This window comes from Canis aureus, chromosome 14, assembly GCF_053574225.1.
Source record: "Canis aureus isolate CA01 chromosome 14, VMU_Caureus_v.1.0, whole genome shotgun sequence".
In the NCBI taxonomy this organism is placed as follows: domain Eukaryota; kingdom Metazoa; phylum Chordata; class Mammalia; order Carnivora; family Canidae; genus Canis; species Canis aureus.
In genome coordinates, this window is record NC_135624.1 from 47,984,867 (window position 1) to 48,005,675 (window position 20,809).

Genomic DNA, 20,809 nt, shown 5'->3' on the forward strand with positions numbered 1-20,809 from the left:
TAATTTTACACAAAAACGAGATCGAAATCTTTACAAAGATGGGTTTTCTGTAGCCTGTGATGGAAAATAATTTACAATACAGCATGTTGCGTGGAAATTGTTAAAGCATGTGTTTATAAGCATCTTCTCGTGAGAGGTCCAGAGTTACCAGATTCTCAAAAGGAGCCGTTATCCAGATAAGCCCGAAAATGACAAGTTCTTAGGTATAAGTTAAATCAAGACATCCACCCGCTACTTAATACTAAGGGTTCTATCACCATTATTTAGGAAATATTCCATCCTGTGTATGGAGCTCCTTCTCACAGACATAAAAATAATTTACTGTCACCCAAGTATTCAGAAAAGTACAAGGGAACAACCTAGGAGCTCATTATTAGATGAAAGAGGACAACTAGAAGTCAATTAAATCACCCCAAGCTTTGTTTTTTAAAGGATACATTCACATATGGTTGACGAGATCCTGGAAAATAATTGGGCTACATGTGTCAAGACTATTAAAATGTTCATAACCTCTAACCCAAAGGGAAATTTACGAAATAATCCAAAAACAGGTTAAAAAATTGCTTATGCAGAAAGATGCTTAACTGCAGTGTATCGGTTAAAGAGCTCAGGCTCCAAAGACAGCCTGGAAGACTGGGGGGGAGGGGAGGATTCACTCAGGACTTTTGAAACAGGAGGTAAGTTTCTTAACCTCTCTGTTTCCACACTTATTTAAAAAGGAGGTAATAAAAGTACCTATTTTCGAGAGTTTCATGAAAATTAATGTATGTTAAGACACTCAGCACACAGTAAGCCCTTGGTAAAGGTGTGCTCATTTATTTATAAATACTAAGCATCGGATCCCTGGGTGGCTCAGTGGTGTGGCGCCTGCCTTATGCCCAGGGCATGACCCTGGGTCCTGGGATCGAGTCCTGCATCCGGTTCCCCACAGGGAGCCTGCTTCTCCCTCTGCCTGTGTCTCTGCCTCTACGTGTCTCTCAAGAATAAATAAATAAAATCTTAAAAAAAAAAAAAAAAAAGGAAGCAGCAGCAGCAGCAGCAGGATGCCTGGGCGGCTCAGTCAGTGAGAGTCAGACTCTTGATTTGGGCTCAGGTCATGATCTCAGGGTGGTGGGACTGAGCCGGACTACCACCTGGCTCTGCGCTCAGCAGGGAGTCTGCTTGAGGATCGGCTCTCTCCCTCGCCCTCTGCCCCACACCCACTCTCTACCAAATAAATCTTTAGAAAAAAATACAGAAAATGAAAAATAAAACTATGGAGCATCAACGATGCTCTAGGTACTGTCCCCAGCAGTTGGGCTATGACAATGAAAAGTAAGACACCTAAGAAGGCTGGCCTCCTGTAGATCACATGTAACAATGGGAGATGATAAATAAAACTGGGTAAATTAAAAATTACAGGGTAGGAAAAGGTGAAAGAAGCTATTAAAAAAAAAAAAAAAAGAATCATGGATTGTCAAGCACCAGGCTGGTAGGAGTTGCAATCTTTAGTTTTTAATTTATTTTTTAAGATTTTATTTATTTATTCATGAGACAGAGAGAAAGGCAGAGACCCAGGCAGAGGGAGAAGCAGGCCCCATGCAGGGAGCCTGACACGGGACTCGATCCCCGGACCCCGGGGTCACGCCCCGGGCCGCAGGCGGCACTAAGCCGCTGAGCCCCCGGGCTGCCCCGGGGGTTGCAATCTTTAACTGGAATACAGGTGAGTGAACAGGTGTACGGCACACAGGCGAACAAAGAACTGACGAGTCAGCCAGGTGGGGATCAGGAGCGTGGCTGTGACCCACGGTCAGGGAAACCCTGGTCCTTCGGCCGGAGAAACTGCTCTTGGATTCAGTTAACTTCCTGAAAGCTCTGTTCCCCGGGAAACCACGGAATGTCAGTGTCAGCTGTGTCACCAGGCAACACGGCTCACGGTAATAGTGACCCACGGGCGGGCTGCTTGGGCCTGGGAGGAACCTTGAACCTGGGGGCGGCTGCAGCTCGGGGCTGCCCGCGGCGCGCTCACCTGAACCCGCTGCGCACCGCACCTCGCAGGGGCCCTGAGCCGGGTGAGCGACGGACCAGCTCCTGTGCGCCTCTTTACCCACACCTAAGCTTCACCTGGAAGGAGAGGCAGGGGATAGGATAGTTCTGGCGTTCTCGTTTTCTTTTTATATAGATTTTGCTTTAAAGTAAGTTCTAGGCCCAACATAGGACTTGAACTCACATCCCGGAGATCAAGAGCTGCTTGCTCCACCAACTGAGCCAGCGAGACACCGCTGCTCTTCTCCTTCCGCAAAGCTACAAGAACCGCCCCCAATCCTCGGGGGGGGGGGGGGGGGAAGGATGTTTGTGCCTCTCTGCTGGTAAGCTGGCCCATATTCTCCTAGGTAAATGTGATGTCAAATATGGACACAGGCCCCAGGTCTGACTGCCTCCCAATAAAATCCCCTGGGTAGGCACTGCTCTATTGCAGTAACTCAGGCCAGAAACAGTGGTAGCTTGGACCACGATGGCACTAGGGGTAAATAGGAAAAAACAGTAAAACTGTAAAGGTCATTTGAAGGAGGAGCTCACAGGATCTTCCAATAAACCAAATGTGGAATGTAAAAGAGTGAAGTTAGGCGTAACACCAAAATTTTGGGCCTTAGCAACTGGAAAGATGGAGTGAAAAACTGGGGTGGGGGAAGGGCTGGAGATCAGGAGTTCCATCTTAGACAATTTTGAGACGAGGGTCATTCTCACTCTCTTCAACCCAAGATGGCTGCAGCAGCTCCAAGTATCATGAGCTCATATGACAACACCCAAAAGGGCTGTACCTTCATATGTCAAAGGAAACCTGACTCCCAACAGACTTCCTTGATGTGTCACTATTCTGAAACCAATCATGAACAAGGAGAACGGAATTAACACATTTGGCTTAAGGCTGAGCCACATTATTAAATACATGGTCTGTCAAAGGCATCTGATGAACCATCCACATTGGTGGTGAAATTGCCCAGAAAAAAAGATTAGTAATAAAGGACACTTCTAAGACAGGGAGCCAGGTGATAAATGAGGGGAAGTGACCTACCTTCTGTTCCATGAAAAAAACATCTAGGCAAATCTTGGGAAATTACACAAACACCAAGAAAAGATTCTAAATGATTTGAGGAAAAATGACTAAAATGAAGAATCTGACTAAAATCAGAAACTCTCAATTGCAGAAGACAGAGCAATGCCTCAGAAATTTCTAAAGTGAAATAATTCTGACCTAGATTTTTAAATCCAAATGATCCATCAAGTAAGAAAGCAGAATAAAGACACTTTCAGGCAAGTAAGGACATTACTTGAGGGTATTCTCTAGCAACAAGGATGAAAACCAATAAAATAGATGTGAGAACACAAGAAACTGTGGAAATGATCCAAGAGTGAAATGAAAAAGACGTCCCAGGATGGCAGCTGTGCAGCAGGACTAGACAATAATTCATCCTTTTAAAACAGAAAATTAGCAAACTCCATAAAAGGAAGAAAGGAGTGGATTCCATTCAAAAGACAGAATAACTAAGACGCTAGTTTAATGACAGGAATGCATATGCTTCTCAATAGAAAAAACAATGCATATGCAACATAGAATTCCTACAGAATGCTGCTAATTGTCTGCCCAGTGTTCCTCCCTTCTCCCTTACTAAAGAAACCTAAATTTATTTTTTTTTTTTTAAGTTATCAGGTGAGAAGCACATGATTAGAAAAGGTAGCCTCTCTCCCAGATCCAGGGGGATGAAGTCCCTGCAAGTCTAAAGTAAGCCTGGAAATCCCATTCTCCTTTGCCAGCAATTGGCCTGAGCAATCTCTCCTGTCCCATTGTACAGAAGTGATTCATTTCAGGCCAATGAGACTACAGGAAAATCACCTGGGGAGCAACTTGAAAGACTTTCTAAAATGAAAAAGAGATCTAAAAAAAAAAAAAGAAAGAAAGAAAGAAAGAAAGAAAGAAAGAAAGAAAAAGAGATCTGATGGGGAGGAAATGTGCTATAAAGGGTCTTATCAGGCAACTGGTGAATCTGAATATAGACTGTATATTAGATAATAGCACTATATCATGGTAGACATGGAAATGTACCACCCACATCCAAAGACTCACCACCAGGTGTGAGGAGTGTGAGTAAGCTATTAGCTTCATCAAAGTGGCTTCAGCTGTCAGGAGGTCTCAATCTCTGAACAGCTCAAGCTCATAACTAAGAAAGGCAAGGTAGAGGCCAAGGAATTTCTAGCCAACACAGAACTCTTCTAATGGACAATCTTGACTCCAGATCTGCTGCTGCTTCTGGCAGACAGGCCATCATCACAATCTGACCGCTCCACTTGCCCATTCCTGCTTCTTTCTTTTACTTCTGTGCAATCCTACTCCTGACCTCAGCATCTGCTTCCCAGGGAACTCAGGTGTTAAATTTCTTGAATATAATCATCGTTCCATGATCACATGAGAAAGTCCTTTTCACAGGTGATACGCAGTAAAGCATTTAGAGTTATCTCTCCAGTGTTCTAAAAGATTCCCAAAAAAAACAACTATATAGAGACAGAGATAAAGGGAAAAGGAAATATAGCAAAAGGTTTATAACTGAGGAATCAACGTAAAAATTAGACAACAGTGCACATTACTATTTTCACAATTTTGTAAGTTTAAATTTTTCAAAACTAAGTTTTTTTTTTTTAAAGGGGCGTTGGGGGGGGGTACGGAAGATCTAAAAGAATCAGGGCCCATCCTATCCCCTTCTCAGCTTTTAGTAAGTGAGAAAAAGATGCCTGGAGCAACAGTAACCACCAACAATAAAAGAAAGGCCAAGATGATCAGCTAAATCACCTATGGTTCAATACTCCGATATTCCGCAAAAACATTGCCAAAAGAACCAAAGTAATACACCAGGGGGAAAAAATCTATTCAAGAAAGTCATGGTTCTCGGGCACCTGTGTGGCTCAGTTGGTAGAGCATGACTCCTGATGATCTAAGGGTCATGAGTTTGAGCCCTACATTGGCCATAGAGATTACTTAAAAAATAAAAATACTAGAAAAAGAAAGTCCTGGTTCAAGTGTGGAAAAATGTGACAGGACTTTGAGCAGCTGATGGGTTACAGAAAGAGAATCTATTTGTCTTTGATGCTATGAACATCCTCCTCCTATGGGCATGGGGTCATGACTCTGGCATAAAGAGAAGGAAATGTCACCGTAACTTACTTCTTTGCTCCGGAATATTTGCACAATTAATTAAAAGCCATCAGACCAACATAAACACAAAGCACCAAAGACTTCATTAAGGTTACAGAAGAGAATGTAAATATTCTCAAACTTGTCAGTATAAAAAGCACCGGGGACAGAAATTGGAAGCTGTAGTGCAGGAGGGCAAAAGCAAAAAGCAGCAGCAATGGGGAAAGAGTAGGATTTTTTTTTTTTTTTTTTAAGATTTTACTTATTTAACAGAGAGAGAGAAAGGGAGAAAACACAAGCAGGGGGAGGGGCAGAGGGAAAAGCAGGCTCCCCGCAGAGCAGGGAGCCACCAATGTGGGACTGGGGACTCGTTCCCAGGATCATGACCAGAGCCAAAGGCTTAACCAACTGAGCCACCTAGGTGCCCTAAGTGTAGGATTTTAATTTTGAATCCCTTATGACTAGAAATCTCTATCATTTTTAACTGTTTTTGAGCTATAATTCACATACCATAAAATATACCAGTTTACTCATCGTTTTTAGTTAGATTATCTTTATCACTGAGTTGTTAGAGTTCTTTATAGACCTTAGAGTCAAGTCCCTCATTAGACAGAAACTACAAATATTTTCTCCAATTTTATGGTTTGGCTTTTCACTTTCTTAATGGTATCCTTTGAGGCACAAAAGTTTTTAATTTGATAAAGTCCAATTTATCTATTTTATTCTCTGTGGCTTGTCCTAAGGCAGAGCCAAGGTCATTAAGATTTACTCATTTTCTTCTAAGAATTTTGTCATTTCTGATGTTATTTAGGTCTATGATCCATTTTTAGTTAATCTGTGTGTATGATGTGAGGAAGAAGCAATTCAAATTTCTTCTTTTGCATGTATATCTCAAATCTCAAGGTGTCTCAGCACCAAAAAGACCATTCTTTCCCTATTGAATTTTCTTGGCACATTTGTTAAAAAATAATAATAAATAAATCTATTAATCATGGGGCTTATTTCAGGATTCCCAGTACTAACCATTTGATTTCTTACTGACACTATAAGGTGAAAACCAGATAAGTAACCACTTTAAAGTGCACAGCTCAACACCACATAGGCCACTCACAATGTTTTGCAACTAATACCTCTATCTAGTTCCAAAGCATTTTCACCATCCCAAGAAGAAACCATATCCGTCAAGCAGTCATTTCTTGTTCCCGTGGCCCTGGCAATCACTCAATCTGATTTATTATGTGTGGATTTAACGGCCCTGGATATTTCACATCAATGAAATCACATAACAGATCCTCTTCTGTTTCCAGCTTCTTAGCATAAGGTTTTTGAGGTTCATGCACTCTGTAGCATTTATCAGTACCTCACTGTTAGGGCTGAATAATATTCCATTGAGTGGATAACCAAAACATGGCATATCTCCATTCATTAGTTGATGTACACTTGGGTTGTTTCTACCTTTTTGCTAATGTACACTGCTATGTAAGTACAGAACTATGATAAATATTCATGTACAACTGTCTGAATACCTGTTTCCAGTTCTTTTGGGTACATACGTAGGAGTGGACTATCTGGTTCATATCTTAGTTCTAGATTTAACTATCTAACCACCGAACTGTTTTCCACAGCAGCTATACCCTTCTACATTTCTACCAGCAACATACAAGGGTAACAATGTCTCCATATCCTCACCAACAGGTCTGATTTGTGGTTTCCTGATTCATTCTCAAATATGACATCCAGAACAACACGATATTCCAGGTGTTGTCTGGATGGTACAGATTAAGCCTACCACCTTTCATCTTCTGAACCTTCTCCTATTAGTCCACACTAGAAGTCTGTGCAGCCTTCCTCCTAGTCACATTATATTTTATATCCATACAGAATTGATTACACTAATTAAAATATGTAAGTTGTTTGTATTCAACCACATCTTCTTCGTCCCAATAATTAATGCAGCTGTTTTCTCAACCTGGAGCTTCCTATCAAGCTCCAGTAGGTTATCATGTTAGCATTGGCCCACCATTTCAATCAGAAATATTTTCAAAAGTTAACCCTAACAAATTCATTTCATCCAAAAATGTGACAAGCATAGTATCAATGTTTCTATTCATGTTACAAAAACATGGACAGTTAACTTTCAGGAAGAGAAATTTTTCTCCAACGGTCATCAATTCACTATTCACTAATTTTTAAAGTGACTTACTCAACTAATCACATCTCCAACTAATTTTATGGTCATCTAGTCCACATTCTTCCACTCGTCCACAGAAATATTATAGAATGACTGGCAGAAATTCGTTTATACGGTTATCCTCTACACTCTCCTGACCCAAAGTTTAATAATCCTACTTAAGAAGAAGGTAAGTCTAACATAATTGTCTCTAGTGAGCCCATATAATACTTCCCTTTAAAAATGTAATCAAGGTTTTTATTTTTTTAATTTTTATTTATTTATGATAGTCACACAGAGAGAGAGAGGCAGAGACTGAAGCAGACTCCATGCACCGGGAGCCCGACGTGGGATTCGATCCAGGGTCTCCAGGATCGCGCCCTGGGCCAAAGGCAGGCGCCAAACCGCTGCGCCACCCAGGGATCCCATGTAATCAAGGTTTTTAGTGCATAAAACACAATGACCTGAGATTAGGTCATACTACATTTCAAATCATATTTTCAGATTTATATAGTTAACATCAAACATAATACAATGAAAAAGCAGTATGTATCACTCAAGGCAACAGAGGAAATAAAGATCTCATGTTATACTTGAGATTATCAAGATAAATGTGTTGTAAATTTACTGTAATTTAGAGCTATACATCTTTTAAATTCTCCAGGGGTCTCTCCTCAACCATTAAAGTTCAACAGTAAAAAAAATATTTTCCACATATGTTCACAAAAAAAATGAGTAAATTTTAAGAAGTTTTGTGTTTCTAATAACACGGGTTATGTTACTGAAACTAATTTCCCCAATTCCTGTAAGAGTACATTCCTCACTCAAGAAATTCTCCTATAAAGCCTTCAGCGGGGGATCCCTGGGTGGCTCAGAGGTTTGGCGCCTGCCTTTGTCTCAGGGCGTGATTCTGGAGTCCCGGGATCGAGTCCCACATCAGGTTCCCTGCATAGGGCCTGCTTCTACCTCTGCCTGTGGTCTCTGCCTCTCTGTGTGTGTGTGTGTGTGTGTGTGTGTCTCTCATGAATGAATAAATAAAATCTTTTTAAAAAAAGCCTTCAGAGGTTATCCCAGTCTAAAACAGCCTCTCCCTACCTTGCCCTCTAACGATACCTAGTACTGTCCTTACTGCTTGCCTTGACACCTGATGCTTAGTATTTACTGCTTATTACTGTTTACTAATTTACTTATTGTCTGCAATAGGATCCCACAGAGAAGCGAAGCGTTCTCATTCTTTTTCTAAACTCATATGAACCAACATAGTATATAATGCTTATGGAAAGGTAAGCACTCAAATTCTTATGTGAATTTATATCACATATAATAGTTATAAACCTGTACACAATTAAACAGAAAATAGGGGTGCCTACGTGGCTCAGTCGGTTAAGGGTCTGCCTTCAACTCAGGTCATGATGCCAGAGTCCTGCTCAGTGGGAAGCCTGCTTCTCCCTCTCCTGTTCCCCCTGTTTGTGTGTGCACACTGTCAAATAAAGAAAATCTAAAAAAAAAAAAAAAAAAAATTAAACAGGAAGTTATCTGATAAATGTGAAGACATTTTAAGGTCCTGTGGTTCTCGGGAGTGGATGACAGTGTGGTAACGAAAAGGGAAAGCATCAAGCAGAGACTTCTCCAAGAGGTGATAGCTCTGTGTGTATTTTAAGGTAATGGGCAAAAAGACAAGAAAAAATGAAGTTACAGGAGGGGACAGAAAATGGGGAAGGAAAGAGATCCTGGGGCTCCCGTGGAAAGAAGATAAAGGGCATTTGTCTTTCTGAAAAGAGAAAACTAGGTACAGGGATATGTTGAAGTAGATAAGGATTAAATTCAGCAGATGGTTTTGAGAGAAAGAATGCTTAGTTAACCCCTAACATTTATTAAGCAAGCACTATATCAGTTTCCTGCAGTGCAATCAATTGCTGCAGTGACAAATGATCACAAACTTTAAAATAACAGAAATTCATTATCTCAGAGTTCCAGGAGTCAGAAGTCCAAAATAGCCCAGGTCCTATTGGGCTCAAACCAAAGCATTGGCAGAGCAGGGTTCCCTTCTGGAAGCTCTATGGGGAATCCGTTTTCTTGCCTTTACCAATTTAGAGAGGCTGCCCACATTCCTTGGCTCCTGGCCCCCTCTTATCTTCAAAGCCACCAGTAAATGTTCATTTCCTTCTCCTGACGCCATCTCTTGGGTCCTGACTCTTCCGTCTCCTACCTGTTTTAAAGACCCTTGTGAGGTATGCCTGAGTGGCTCAGAGACTGAGCTTCTGCCTTTGGCTCAGGGCGTGATCCTGGAATCTGGGATCGAGTCCCACATCAGGCTCCTTGTGGGGAGTCTGCTTCTCTGCTTCTCCCTCTGCCTATATCTCTGCTTCTCTGTGTCTCTCATGAATAAATAAAATCTTAAAAAAAAAAAAAAAAAAAGACCCTTGTGATTACAATAGGCCCACCTGATAACCAGGATACTTTAGTTTAAAATTAGCTGAGTATCAACCCTAACTCCACCTGAAATCTGAATGCCCTTCAGCTGTGTCGCATAACGTTCACAGGTTCCAGGGATGAAGATGTGGAAGGGAGGCAGGCCATTCCTCTGCCTGCCACAAGCACAATGCCATGTGCTTCATTTGTATCTTTTCATTTAATCCCCACAAAAACTCTATGAGGGAAATCATGTTTTACTCATTTTATACATGAGGAATCTGAGACTACCCGTGGCACTTGGAGACTCTGAATAACAACCCAAACTGCCAGGCTTATAAGAGATACTCTTATAATAATGTTTGTGGAACCAAACCAGTGGAACCAGGATTCAGAGAGCACAGCCTCCACTGGACTGTTTCTAAAGCCCTCATTACCCTCTATTTGCACGTATGCATGTGCACATGCGCACATACGTGTGTGTGTTTTGGGGTAAAGGGAAAAAGCCTTTTCTTACCCCCTACTTCAATCAAAACCATCTCTCCTGTCATCATTAGAAATCTCTGTGCATGATTTTGTTTAAAGTTTTTAAATCTCTCCACCCCATGCTTTGGCATATGAGAAGAGGTCATATGATAGTAAGTTAAGAAATAAGTCTAAAATCACATGATTTTTAGATTCCTTCCAAAATTGTATAATTCTAGGCTCCAGATTTGAACATGTAAATTGTTTTTATAACTATTTCAAGCATTCAGATAAATTTCCCGAGGCATAATATATTGGATGAGAGATTATCAACATTTTAATATATCTTGACATATGTGACAAATCATTTTTCAGGATCCCATCAACCATATAGGAATGGATCCTATTTGAAAAAAATGTTTACTGGAGCAGTATAATTGACCTCCAGGTATCCAGTCTCATTTAATAATGAACTCTTATGGGGATCCCTGGGTGGCTCAGCGGTTTAGCGCACCTGCCTTCAGCCCAGGGCGTGATCCTGGAGACCCAGGATTGAGTCCCGCATGAGGCTCCCTGCATGGAGCCTGCTTCTCCCTCTGCCTGTGTCTCTGCCTCTCTCTCTCATGAATAAATAAATAAAATCTTTAAAAATAATAATAATAATGAGCTCTTAAGATGTTCCTTCACTCTCCCCTAAACACTTGGGAAACAAGAATTTCCTTTTTATGTCCTGAAAAAAAGGCTGCGGACACAGGATGGAGATCAGGGAAAGGGTCTGTGATTGACAGCAAAAGCCTTGGTGTTAAATTGTTGGCAAATGTCTTGATTGAACTTTTACCTCTAGAGCAGCCATTTTTAATCTTCTCGGGATCGTGGCCTCTGCTTTGAAATCTGATGAACCTATGGACCTCTCACTAGGAAAATGCATGCGAACACATACTCAAAATTTTTCATACAACTTATTTTATTGCACGTTAAACTACTGCCATTACAGACCATATAAAATTAGTCTTTGCAAGGATAGTTGTATGTCTCACTTTTGATTTTGTGCCAAAATTTGCAACACCCAGGAATAAAAATCTAAAGTATGCAATAAAACAAACCAAACTTTAATTATTTTTGTCAAATAGATACCAAAGTAGTGAAGACTGCTGGCTGAAGATCCTCTGGCACCAAAGCACAATTCTTAGGAAAAACCTGCCTCTTTTACATTATTCTCCAGGGAGAGCTGGGAAAACATGGGTGTTAGAGAGAAGGCCCAGGTCCTAACAGTAAGGAAAATTAATATTGACTGAGTTTAATGAGTGTTTCCCAAAAACAACACATTTATAAAAAAGGAAAGATATGAGGGTTGTTTTTGTTTTTTTAAGTCAGTTCTATGCCCAATGTAGGGCTTGAACTCACCACCCTGAGATCAAGAGTCTCAAGTTCTACTGATTGAGCCAGCCAGGCACCCCTGGCAAAGATACGGTTTTAGAAATTGGGAAATGTTAAGATAAATTTAAATATTTGAGAGAAAAAAATCATACCAGACCTACTCAGTTCCTACTATTTAGAGATTCAAAATGTATTAAGTTCAAAGTGGAGTACATACACCCACCAGAGGGTTCTCCCTCTCCCTCTCCCTGGGCCCCTCCCCTCTGCTCGTGCTTTCTCTCCCTCTCTCTCTCTCAAATAAATAAAATCTTTTTTCACAAAAATTAACAAAGAAAAAAAGAGAGTCAAGCCAAATAACTCAACTCTAGAGTACAAACCGACAGCTACCAGAGGGGAGGTGAGTGGGCTGATGGGGGAAATAGGGGAGAGGCATTAAAGGAGTACACTTGTCTTGATGAGCCCTGAGTAATATATGGAAGTGCTGAATCACTATATTGCACACCTGAAATGAAAATAGCACTGTATGTTCACTATACTGGAATTAAAATGTTTAAAAAAAAATTTTAAAGCTATCAGAACTGGATACTTGGCTATATCTGTAATAGTTATTGCAAAGAAAGGCAGATTAATATAATAAAGCAAAATACAACCATGCAACAAGAAAATGGTAGAACTAACAAAATTTTATCAAGATTATGAGGTAAGACTGATTATCTTATAAATTGTAAAACTATACAACTTTTAGAAGAAAACGTAAGAAAAAATTATCTTTGAGACATAGGACTAGATGAAGAGTCCATAGATGTGACACTAAAAGCACAATTCATTAAAAAAAAAAAATGATTGAATGCACTACATGAAAACTTCAAACTTTTTTGCTCTGTAAGATACCCAATTAAGAGGATGAAAAGACAAGCTATGGATGGGAAGAAAATTTTGCCCATCACATATCTGACAGAGGACTGAAAGGGTTTTATACCTAGAATATAGAAAGAACTCTCAAAGCTCAACAATGAAAAACAACCCAATTTGCTCATTAGGGAAACAATTTGCCCATTAGGGAAAGGCAAATCAAAACCACAATGAGATATCACTACACAACTATTTAGAATGACTATTATAAAAAAAAAAAAAAAAAAACGTGAAAATACCTAATCCTAACAAGTTATGGAGAAACCAGATTGTTCATACATTGCTGGAGAGAACATATAGTCTGGAACATAGTCCAGCAGTTTCTTATAAAATTAATCATACACATACAACATAACCCAGCAATTCCACTCTTGGGCATTTATCCCAGAGAAATGAAAACTTAGGTTCACACAAAAACCTATGTATAAATGTTCATAGCCGCTTTATTCCTAACAGCCAAAAACTGGAAACAATTCATATGTTCTTCAACAGGTGAATAATCAAACTGTGTACTGTGGCACAGTCATACAATGATACTATTCAACAATAAAAAGAAATGAACTACTGATACGTTCCATAACTTGGATGGTTCTCTAGGACACTGTGCTGAGTGAAAAAAAAATCAGTCTCAAAAAGATACATACAGTAGGACTCCATTTATGTAGCATTCTCAAAATGACACAATTATAGAGATAGATCAAATTAGTGGTTGCCAGTAAACAGGGATGGGGGTTGGGGAGGAGACCTTGAGCTGCATGAGGGAGTTTCTTGGCAGTAATGGAACAGTACTGCATCCTGACTTGGCGGTGGTAAAATGAATCTAGACATGAAATGTTATTAATTGCACAAAACTACATACACAGACACATGAATGAGTGCATTAAAAACCATGAAAACTGAATATGGCTACTTAACACTCTTGTACAAATGCCAGCTTCCTGATTTAATGTTATTAATGTTATATTATGTGAGATAATACAACTGGCAGAGCTGAATCAAAGTGACACAGAACTCCCTACACTATTTTCACAATTTCCCATGAGTCTATTTTTTTTTTTTTTTTTTAAAGATTTTATTTATTTATTCATGATAGTCACAGAGAGAGAGAGAGGCAGAGACATAGGCAGAGGGAGAAGCAGGCTCCATGCAGGGAGCCCGATGTGGGATTCGATCCGGGGTCTCCAGGATCGCGCCCTGGGCCAAAGGCAGGCGCCAAACCGCTGCGCCACCCAGGGATCCCTCCATGAGTCTATAATTATTTCAAAATAAAGCGTTTTTTAAAGTGATATTCAATCACACTCATTTTTTAAATTACTAATATTTTGGGACACCTAGGTGGCTCAGTGGTTGAGCATCTGCTGTCGGCTCAGGTCATGATCCTGGGGTCCTGGGATCGAGTACTGCATCGGGCTCCCCACAGGGAGCCTGCTTCTCCCTCTGCCTGTGTCTCCACCTTTCTCTGTGTGTCTGTCATGAATAAATAAAATCTTAAAAAAAAAAAAGTTTTACTTAGGAAAGCATATACATGAACAGGAAAGACACCAGAATGAGATTCAAAAAGAAGTCTATTCTATCCACAGCTTAAACAAGCCACAAGCTCACTGTCATCCACAAAATTTAAGAGTGGTATTAGATTATTCCCAAAGACATTCCAGCTCTGAAGACATTGTAACTCCATGAGTTCTATAACAGGAAAGTTGCAGCAACCATAAAGAAATGTATGACTAAACTGTAACCAATATTTACTGAAAGTATACCAAAGTTTCCGTATTGCCAGGAATATTAAATACAAGACATAGTCTAAGTTATCATTAACATAAACATAGAAAACAGCACTTACAAAGACAATTTTACCTCAAAGAAAATCGATTACCAGAGGTCCAGTTGAAATATAAATATCCAGATAATAGGCAAAGGTGGCTATTTTGCATGCAGCCTCACCATGGTCAAAGTCCTCTAACTTCTACTCGTGGGCTTACATTAGGCTCTGTATCGCAACAAACAACACACCAGTGCATTCAGGAATGCTGGTGTACAAGCTGGGGATCATGATTATTCTCTCTCTCTCTCTCTTTTTTATGATTGTATTTATTCATTTGAGATAGAGAGAGTGCATGCACAATGCGGGGCTCCATGCAGGGCTCAATCCCAGGACCTGAGACCATGACCTGAGCCACTCAATGGACTGAGCCACCCAGGTGCCTCATGATGGTTCTCTTAAGAACTAAGAATATCAAAAAAAAAAAAAAAAAGAACTAAGAATATCGAGTCATCCAAGAAAAAATTCTTTTCCTTTTTTCTATCCACTTACTTTTTCACCATCCACTTGAGTTAGACTTAATAAGATAGAATTTTTTTTTTAAGATTTTATTTATTCATGAGAGACACAGAGAGGCAGAGACACAGGTAGAGGGAGAAGCAGGCTCTATGCAGGGAGCCCGATGTGGGACTCGATCCCAGGACCCCAGGATCACATCCTGGGCCAAAGGCAGACGCTCAACCGCTCAGCCACCCAGGCATCCCAATAAGATAGAATTTTAGAGGTCTATTATTCAGGGGAAGCTAAACATCTACAAGGTAATTATACCACCCTGTTATACCACCTGCTATCCAGAAACATCACCTACCTGAAACAGAGTCCAAAAACCAGGAAAGAAGCAAGAGTCCTCTAAGCAGCAAAAATCAATATAGCAAGGTCCTAGCACTAAAACTCCATGCTTCCTTGGCTCCTTATTCAGAACCTTCTAGAATTTTTATCGACTATTCGTTCATCAAGTGTGGTTATGGATTCCACTCTTACATAGCACACTAAACATATCATATTAGAAAGGCAAGGAAAGTACAATAAGCAAGTGTAATGAAAGCAAAGAGATATAGCTAACAAAGTAATAAGTAAATCAATCTCCAAACCAACATGATTTAGAAAGGAATAGTTTTACCAACAAATGAACAAAATATGGTGATCTGTATATTGCTGACTGAGGAAACTAATGGCTGGAGGCTCTTCTGCAAATAAACCAGTATGTGTTCACTAGTGCCCAAGACATATGAAAGGAACCACCAAAGTATTATTTTTTTAACTAGTATTATAGACAGCATAAACCATCTTATTTTTTAAACAGGGAAACAAAACTGAAAATTGCAGTTAAATTATCTTTCCAGCATTCTCTAGTATTGAACTAAGTTACATCACATCTGAATTTTACCATAAAATAGAGACATACCAAAATTCAAAACAGAAGAAACAAAACACGGAATCCTGAGAAGTTGAAATATCATGTTGAAATTCATTCAGGCAACAAAGCATACATGTGAATATTTTATGAGCTAAAAAGTGAGGCTGCATTACAGTGAGTGAACAAACTAATATCCCTTCCTCATCAATTCCCAGATGCCCTTTAATAAATAAAACAAACAAACACAACACTTCAACCTCTCTAAAATATAGATGCTCTGAAATAGAGATGTATCTACAATTGCTGTCACCCAACAGCAGGATGTAGTTGGTGAAAATCTTATCTCCCAGAAAGATCAAGAAGGCAGCGACATGAAAGTGCCTTAGATATGACATAAAAAACGGTCATTCAAAATAATCTTAAAAAGACAAAGAAATGATCAGAAACCTGTCAAACCAGGGCAGCCCGGGTGGCTCAGTGGTTTAACACCTGCCTTCAACCCAGGGCATGATCCTGGAGACCTGGGATCGAGTCCCACGTCGGGCTCCCTGCATGGAGCCTGCTTCTCCCTCTGCCTGTGTCTCTGCCTCTCTTTCTCTGTGTGTCTCTCGTGAATAAATAAATAAAATCTTAAAAAAAAAAAAAAACTGTCAAACCATAATCAATGGAGATAATTACAGAAAATTCTCAAAAATAAATTGCATCCTTTTACCTTAAAAGATAGTACATTTAAGTACTTATCACAAAACTCTCAATAAATTTAGCTGTTATTATTACAAGATGACAAATACGGACTAGTAGGGCCAATGAAAATATCTATGATCATAGTGATCAGGAATCAATAAGCATGTATTAAGTGCCTACAAGGTCACCAGCACTATGCAGTAGCAATAAAAGTTCAGTGCCATGAACCTATGCAGCACTAGTTTTGATCAAATAAATGGTGAGTGGCACAATAGGAGTATAACATATTGAACCAATAAGGTAACGCTTCCCGTTACACTCAGCAATGATCAGAACTTACTAAGGTGGTGCCTTGCAGGCTCAGTCAGCACAGCACGTACCTCTTAATCTCTGGGTTGTGAGTTCAAGCCCCACTTGAGTACAGAGATTATTAATCAAATCTTTAGGGGCTCCTGGGTAGCACAGTTGGTTTAGTGGCTGCCTTCTGCTCAGGTCGCAATCCTAGGGTCCTGGGGTTGAGCCCCACATCAGGCTCCCTGCTCAGTGGGGAGTCTGCTTTTCCCTCTCCCTCTGCCCCTCCAACTACTTGTCTGCTCTCTCTCTCCCTCAAATAAATACATAAAATCTTTTAAAAAAATAAAATCTTTTTTAAAAAAAGAACTAAGTATGTTTAACCTTTTTTGTTTTAAAGGTTCATTTATTTATTTATTTTAGAGAACGCATGAGCAAGGGAAGGGCAGAGGGAGAATCCAAGCAGACCTAAGTGCAGAGCCCCATGCAGGGCTCTATCCCAGGACCCCGAAATCATAACCTGAGCCAAAATCGAGTCTGACGCTTAACTGACTGAGCCATCCAGGTGCCCCCCCGCAACTTCTCTTAAAGTACTGTTCTTTATTTAGGCCCAATGGCAGAAGTTGAAACATAAATTGTGTACTTGTTGAGAGTCACCAAATAATTAAATGAATATAAAAAACTGTCAGCAAAATGAGTCTTGTGATTTTACTAGGGAAAAAAAAAATCTCTTTTCCCACTACTTTCCAGGCTTAGATAGAATAAGGGATTTTAGATTAACTGCCTCTTAAAATCCTTCTAAACTTGGAGCTTACACACATGATGAAGGTACCTCTCCACTCCCAGGATTACATGGAAAGGGACCAATTCATACAGAAATGCACATTTATTAAAACGCTATATTTCATTTGTATTAAATGTTCAGAACAGACAAATAGAGATGGAAGGTAAGTCAATGGTTAACTAGGACTGGTAAGGGAGGTGGGGAAGGTGAATGAAAAAGTTCTAAAACTCATTGTGGTGGTGGTTTACAACTCTGGAATATACCAAAAGCCACTGAATTGAACACTTTAAATAGGTGAACTGTATGGTATGTAAATGACTATTATCTCCAAAGAGCCGTTTTTTGTGGTTTTTTTATTCTTTAAGATTTTATTTTTAAGCAATCTCCACACTCAATGCAGGGCTCAAACTCAACAACCCTAAGACTCCAGCAACCAAAACAGCCAGGCACCACTATTATTTTAAAACTTTACCTCTTCATGAGATTTGACAAATCATAATTACTGCATTATGGTCAAACTCCATAGGCTGTACCCCTCGGTTGGATATTCTTCTTGACCTGGCTAACCTCATCACTGACAGGCCTACACGGTACAGTCTCATTAACAATCTAATTATTTCTCAATAAATACAAATATTAAGTAACTGGGGGGGGAGGGAGGCAGTACATTTTATATATTTTATTAATGTTAAATAAAATTCACACAGTATTTTTATATAAGTGGCTTTTCAAAATGATTATTTTCATAATATTTTTTCAAAAATTTGAAAAATTGATTATTTTTCCAAAAAAACATCCTGGGGGCACCTAGGTGGCTCAGTCAGTTGAGGGTCTGCCTTAGGCTCAGGTCATGATCCCAGGGTCCTGGAATCGAGTCCCACTGTCAAGTTCCCTGCTCAGAGGAGAGAGCCTGCTTCTCCCTCTCCCTCTGTTTCTCCCCCTGCTTGAGTGCACGCTCTCTCTCTCTGTCAGATAAATAAAATCTTTTTTTTTAAATCCTGATAAAAGCATCTATTATAGCATTCTGATTTTAAAAGACTGTTACTACTCTATCAGGAAACTACCAGTTATCAGCTAGCATACAGATGTAGTCTCATAACGGCAGTCTTTGAAATGGATGACCCTTGTAGGGTATAAGAAAAGACACATTTATGTTTGTAGAATCTCAAAAATATTCTGCCCCATAAGAACAGGGTTTAAATTTAAAAAAAAAAAAAAATTCTAGAGCTCACAGATTTATTTAACAGTCTGCATGAACCCAACCCACCTCGTATGGAAGACTATGCTTGTTGGTTAGCATGCTTTGGAAAAAGTTACACAGAATAAACAAGAATGAATAATAAATTCACCTACGTGTGCATTTGTTTATACTACTTTTAATCCACATGTACCACTCTATTTAAGGATCCTACTCAGAGGAGCTCACTAGGTAGAGAGGGACTTAATCTTGTCTTCAATGGGAAAAAAAAAAAAAAAAGAAAAAGAAAAAGAAAATCTTGTCTTCAATGCTAGGCACGATGGCACACAAAGTAGATGCATTTCTCAATAAAAATTTGCTGAATGAATGGAGATTTCTCAGCTGATTGGGCCAACTGGCTGCTTACAACTGCATTTTCTATTTAGGAACATTTGGAAAACCTTTTTTTCCCCTCTAGGCTGGCTTAAAGAAGCACCTAGAACAACAGAATCTTACTACCCACATCATCAGCCCAAATTGTAGCTCCCTTTTTATGATGAGCAACATAAGGTTTGAGTAAAACCTCTGTATGTGATTTGATCATGAAGAAATGTCTTCCCACATTCCGCCTTGGACTACTATGAGGAGCGCCTGTTGGCAGTCTCAAAGCCATTTTTAATGCTCTCTAGAGAGTAAAAGAATCAAGAAATGAGATTAAGCTTAGGAGTATATACTCCAAAAATATTTTAGGGTGATGGCAGGTACACTGTTTCAGGAATACAAGTTTTGAGCAGTTTCTGAAATGTTTTGAACACCAACATACTAGTGGCAGCCTTATACTCAAGAGCATGCAAATATTCTTATACTGTGCATGCAAAGCTTTAGTGATAAGGGAAAAATAGTTTACCTCTAAATATACATACACAACACACTTTCTCCAAGTAAAACAATTTGAACCTCTTTACAGCTTATGGTTTTTCAGAATACTGGTGTGATAACAAAAATGCTCCAGTACTATAGGCAACAGTAAAAAAAAAAAAAGGTGGGGGACGACGGGGAGGGGAGGGCGGAAGTACCTCCAAATTTGTTAATGATTTAGCAAAGTCTACAATCTAATGAAGAAAATACAAACATAACCATACCGTAAGTCAGAGCACGGCTTGTGCTGTAAAAGGGTTTTATAATAGCAAAAGAAAAGAGTGATCACTTGATTAGGAGAATAGAAGAAGAGCTCGCAGGCAAGGTGACATTTGAGCTGGGTTAGATGGATGATCCCTCTAGTGAGGTAACAACAGTTGAAATTCAGAGCACATGCTCTGCCCCAAAAAAATATTTTATAGATAAAAATAGTTCAAGTAGAGAACATATACCCAGCCAAGCCCCAAACATACTTTATCTTTTAAAATATAAAACCTACTATATAAAGCAATGAAAACTTTCCTACTTCACCTAGATTTCTTCTATTATTCCACTATTCTTTTACCACATGAGCATGAATCCTTTGCACTTGTTACTGTGCTGAGATATACACTTTTTCCTAAAGATGATAATTTTACACCTTTCCATTAAACTGTTATACCTTGGGAGGCCTGGGTGGCTCAGCAGTTGAGGTCATCTGCCTTCAGCCCAGGGCGTGATCCTATGGCACTGGGATCCAGTCTTGCATCGGGTTCCCTACATGGAGCCTGCTTCTCCCTCTGCCTGTCTTTGCCTCTCTGTGTGTGTGTCTCTCATGAATAAATAAATACAATCTTTAAAATAAAAAAATAAACTGTTACACTTTTGAGAGCAATGGCTGTAATCCCTTTCTATTTTACCTTTCCATAATACTTCTTAAATAAATACATACTCAACAGATATTGTTGACAGGTTAAACCTAGCTCTGATTATTGTGACAATAAGCTATCACTATCACAAAAGAGTCTGCGGGACAGATATTACAAACAATTATATATTCGTACACAGAAGAGAAAACATCCAGATTTAATATCTACCCTAGACACTGAACTAATTGTTGTGCTTTAGTGTAACTTGCTCAGAAAGGGTGCTTATTTTAAAAGAACAAAATTAAATCTCTCAAGCAGCCTTCATAGAACATTATCTCTTTGTCACAAAGTCTTAAGACAACACATTTATTGTGACACAGTGAATTTGCAGAGAAATGAAGGACAGTCCCAGTTCCCAAGGATCTCAA

At 39.5% G+C, this 20,809-nt stretch overlaps 1 protein-coding gene and 1 long non-coding RNA gene across 5 annotated transcripts in view; one reads left to right on the forward strand and one right to left on the reverse strand.

Annotated features, from left to right (window-relative positions):
* LOC144283626 (uncharacterized) overlaps window positions 1-20,809 on the reverse strand; it is a 39,328-nt gene that overhangs the window by 15,508 nt on the left and 3,011 nt on the right. The window lies entirely within an intron of this gene.
* Window positions 1,741-20,809, forward strand: part of LOC144283625 (uncharacterized) — a 33,780-nt gene continuing 14,711 nt past the window's right edge. Inside the window, exons 1-2 of one of the 4 annotated variants that reach the window (XR_013352180.1) lie at window positions 1,741-2,051; window positions 7,628-7,949. Coding sequence is in view for 1 of the 4 variants with exons in the window: in XM_077847958.1 (XP_077704084.1) it covers window positions 1,877-2,051 (175 nt within the window). In the remaining 3 variants the exon portion in view is untranslated. The other 3 variants (XR_013352182.1, XM_077847958.1, XR_013352181.1) reach the window with 3 other exon arrangements.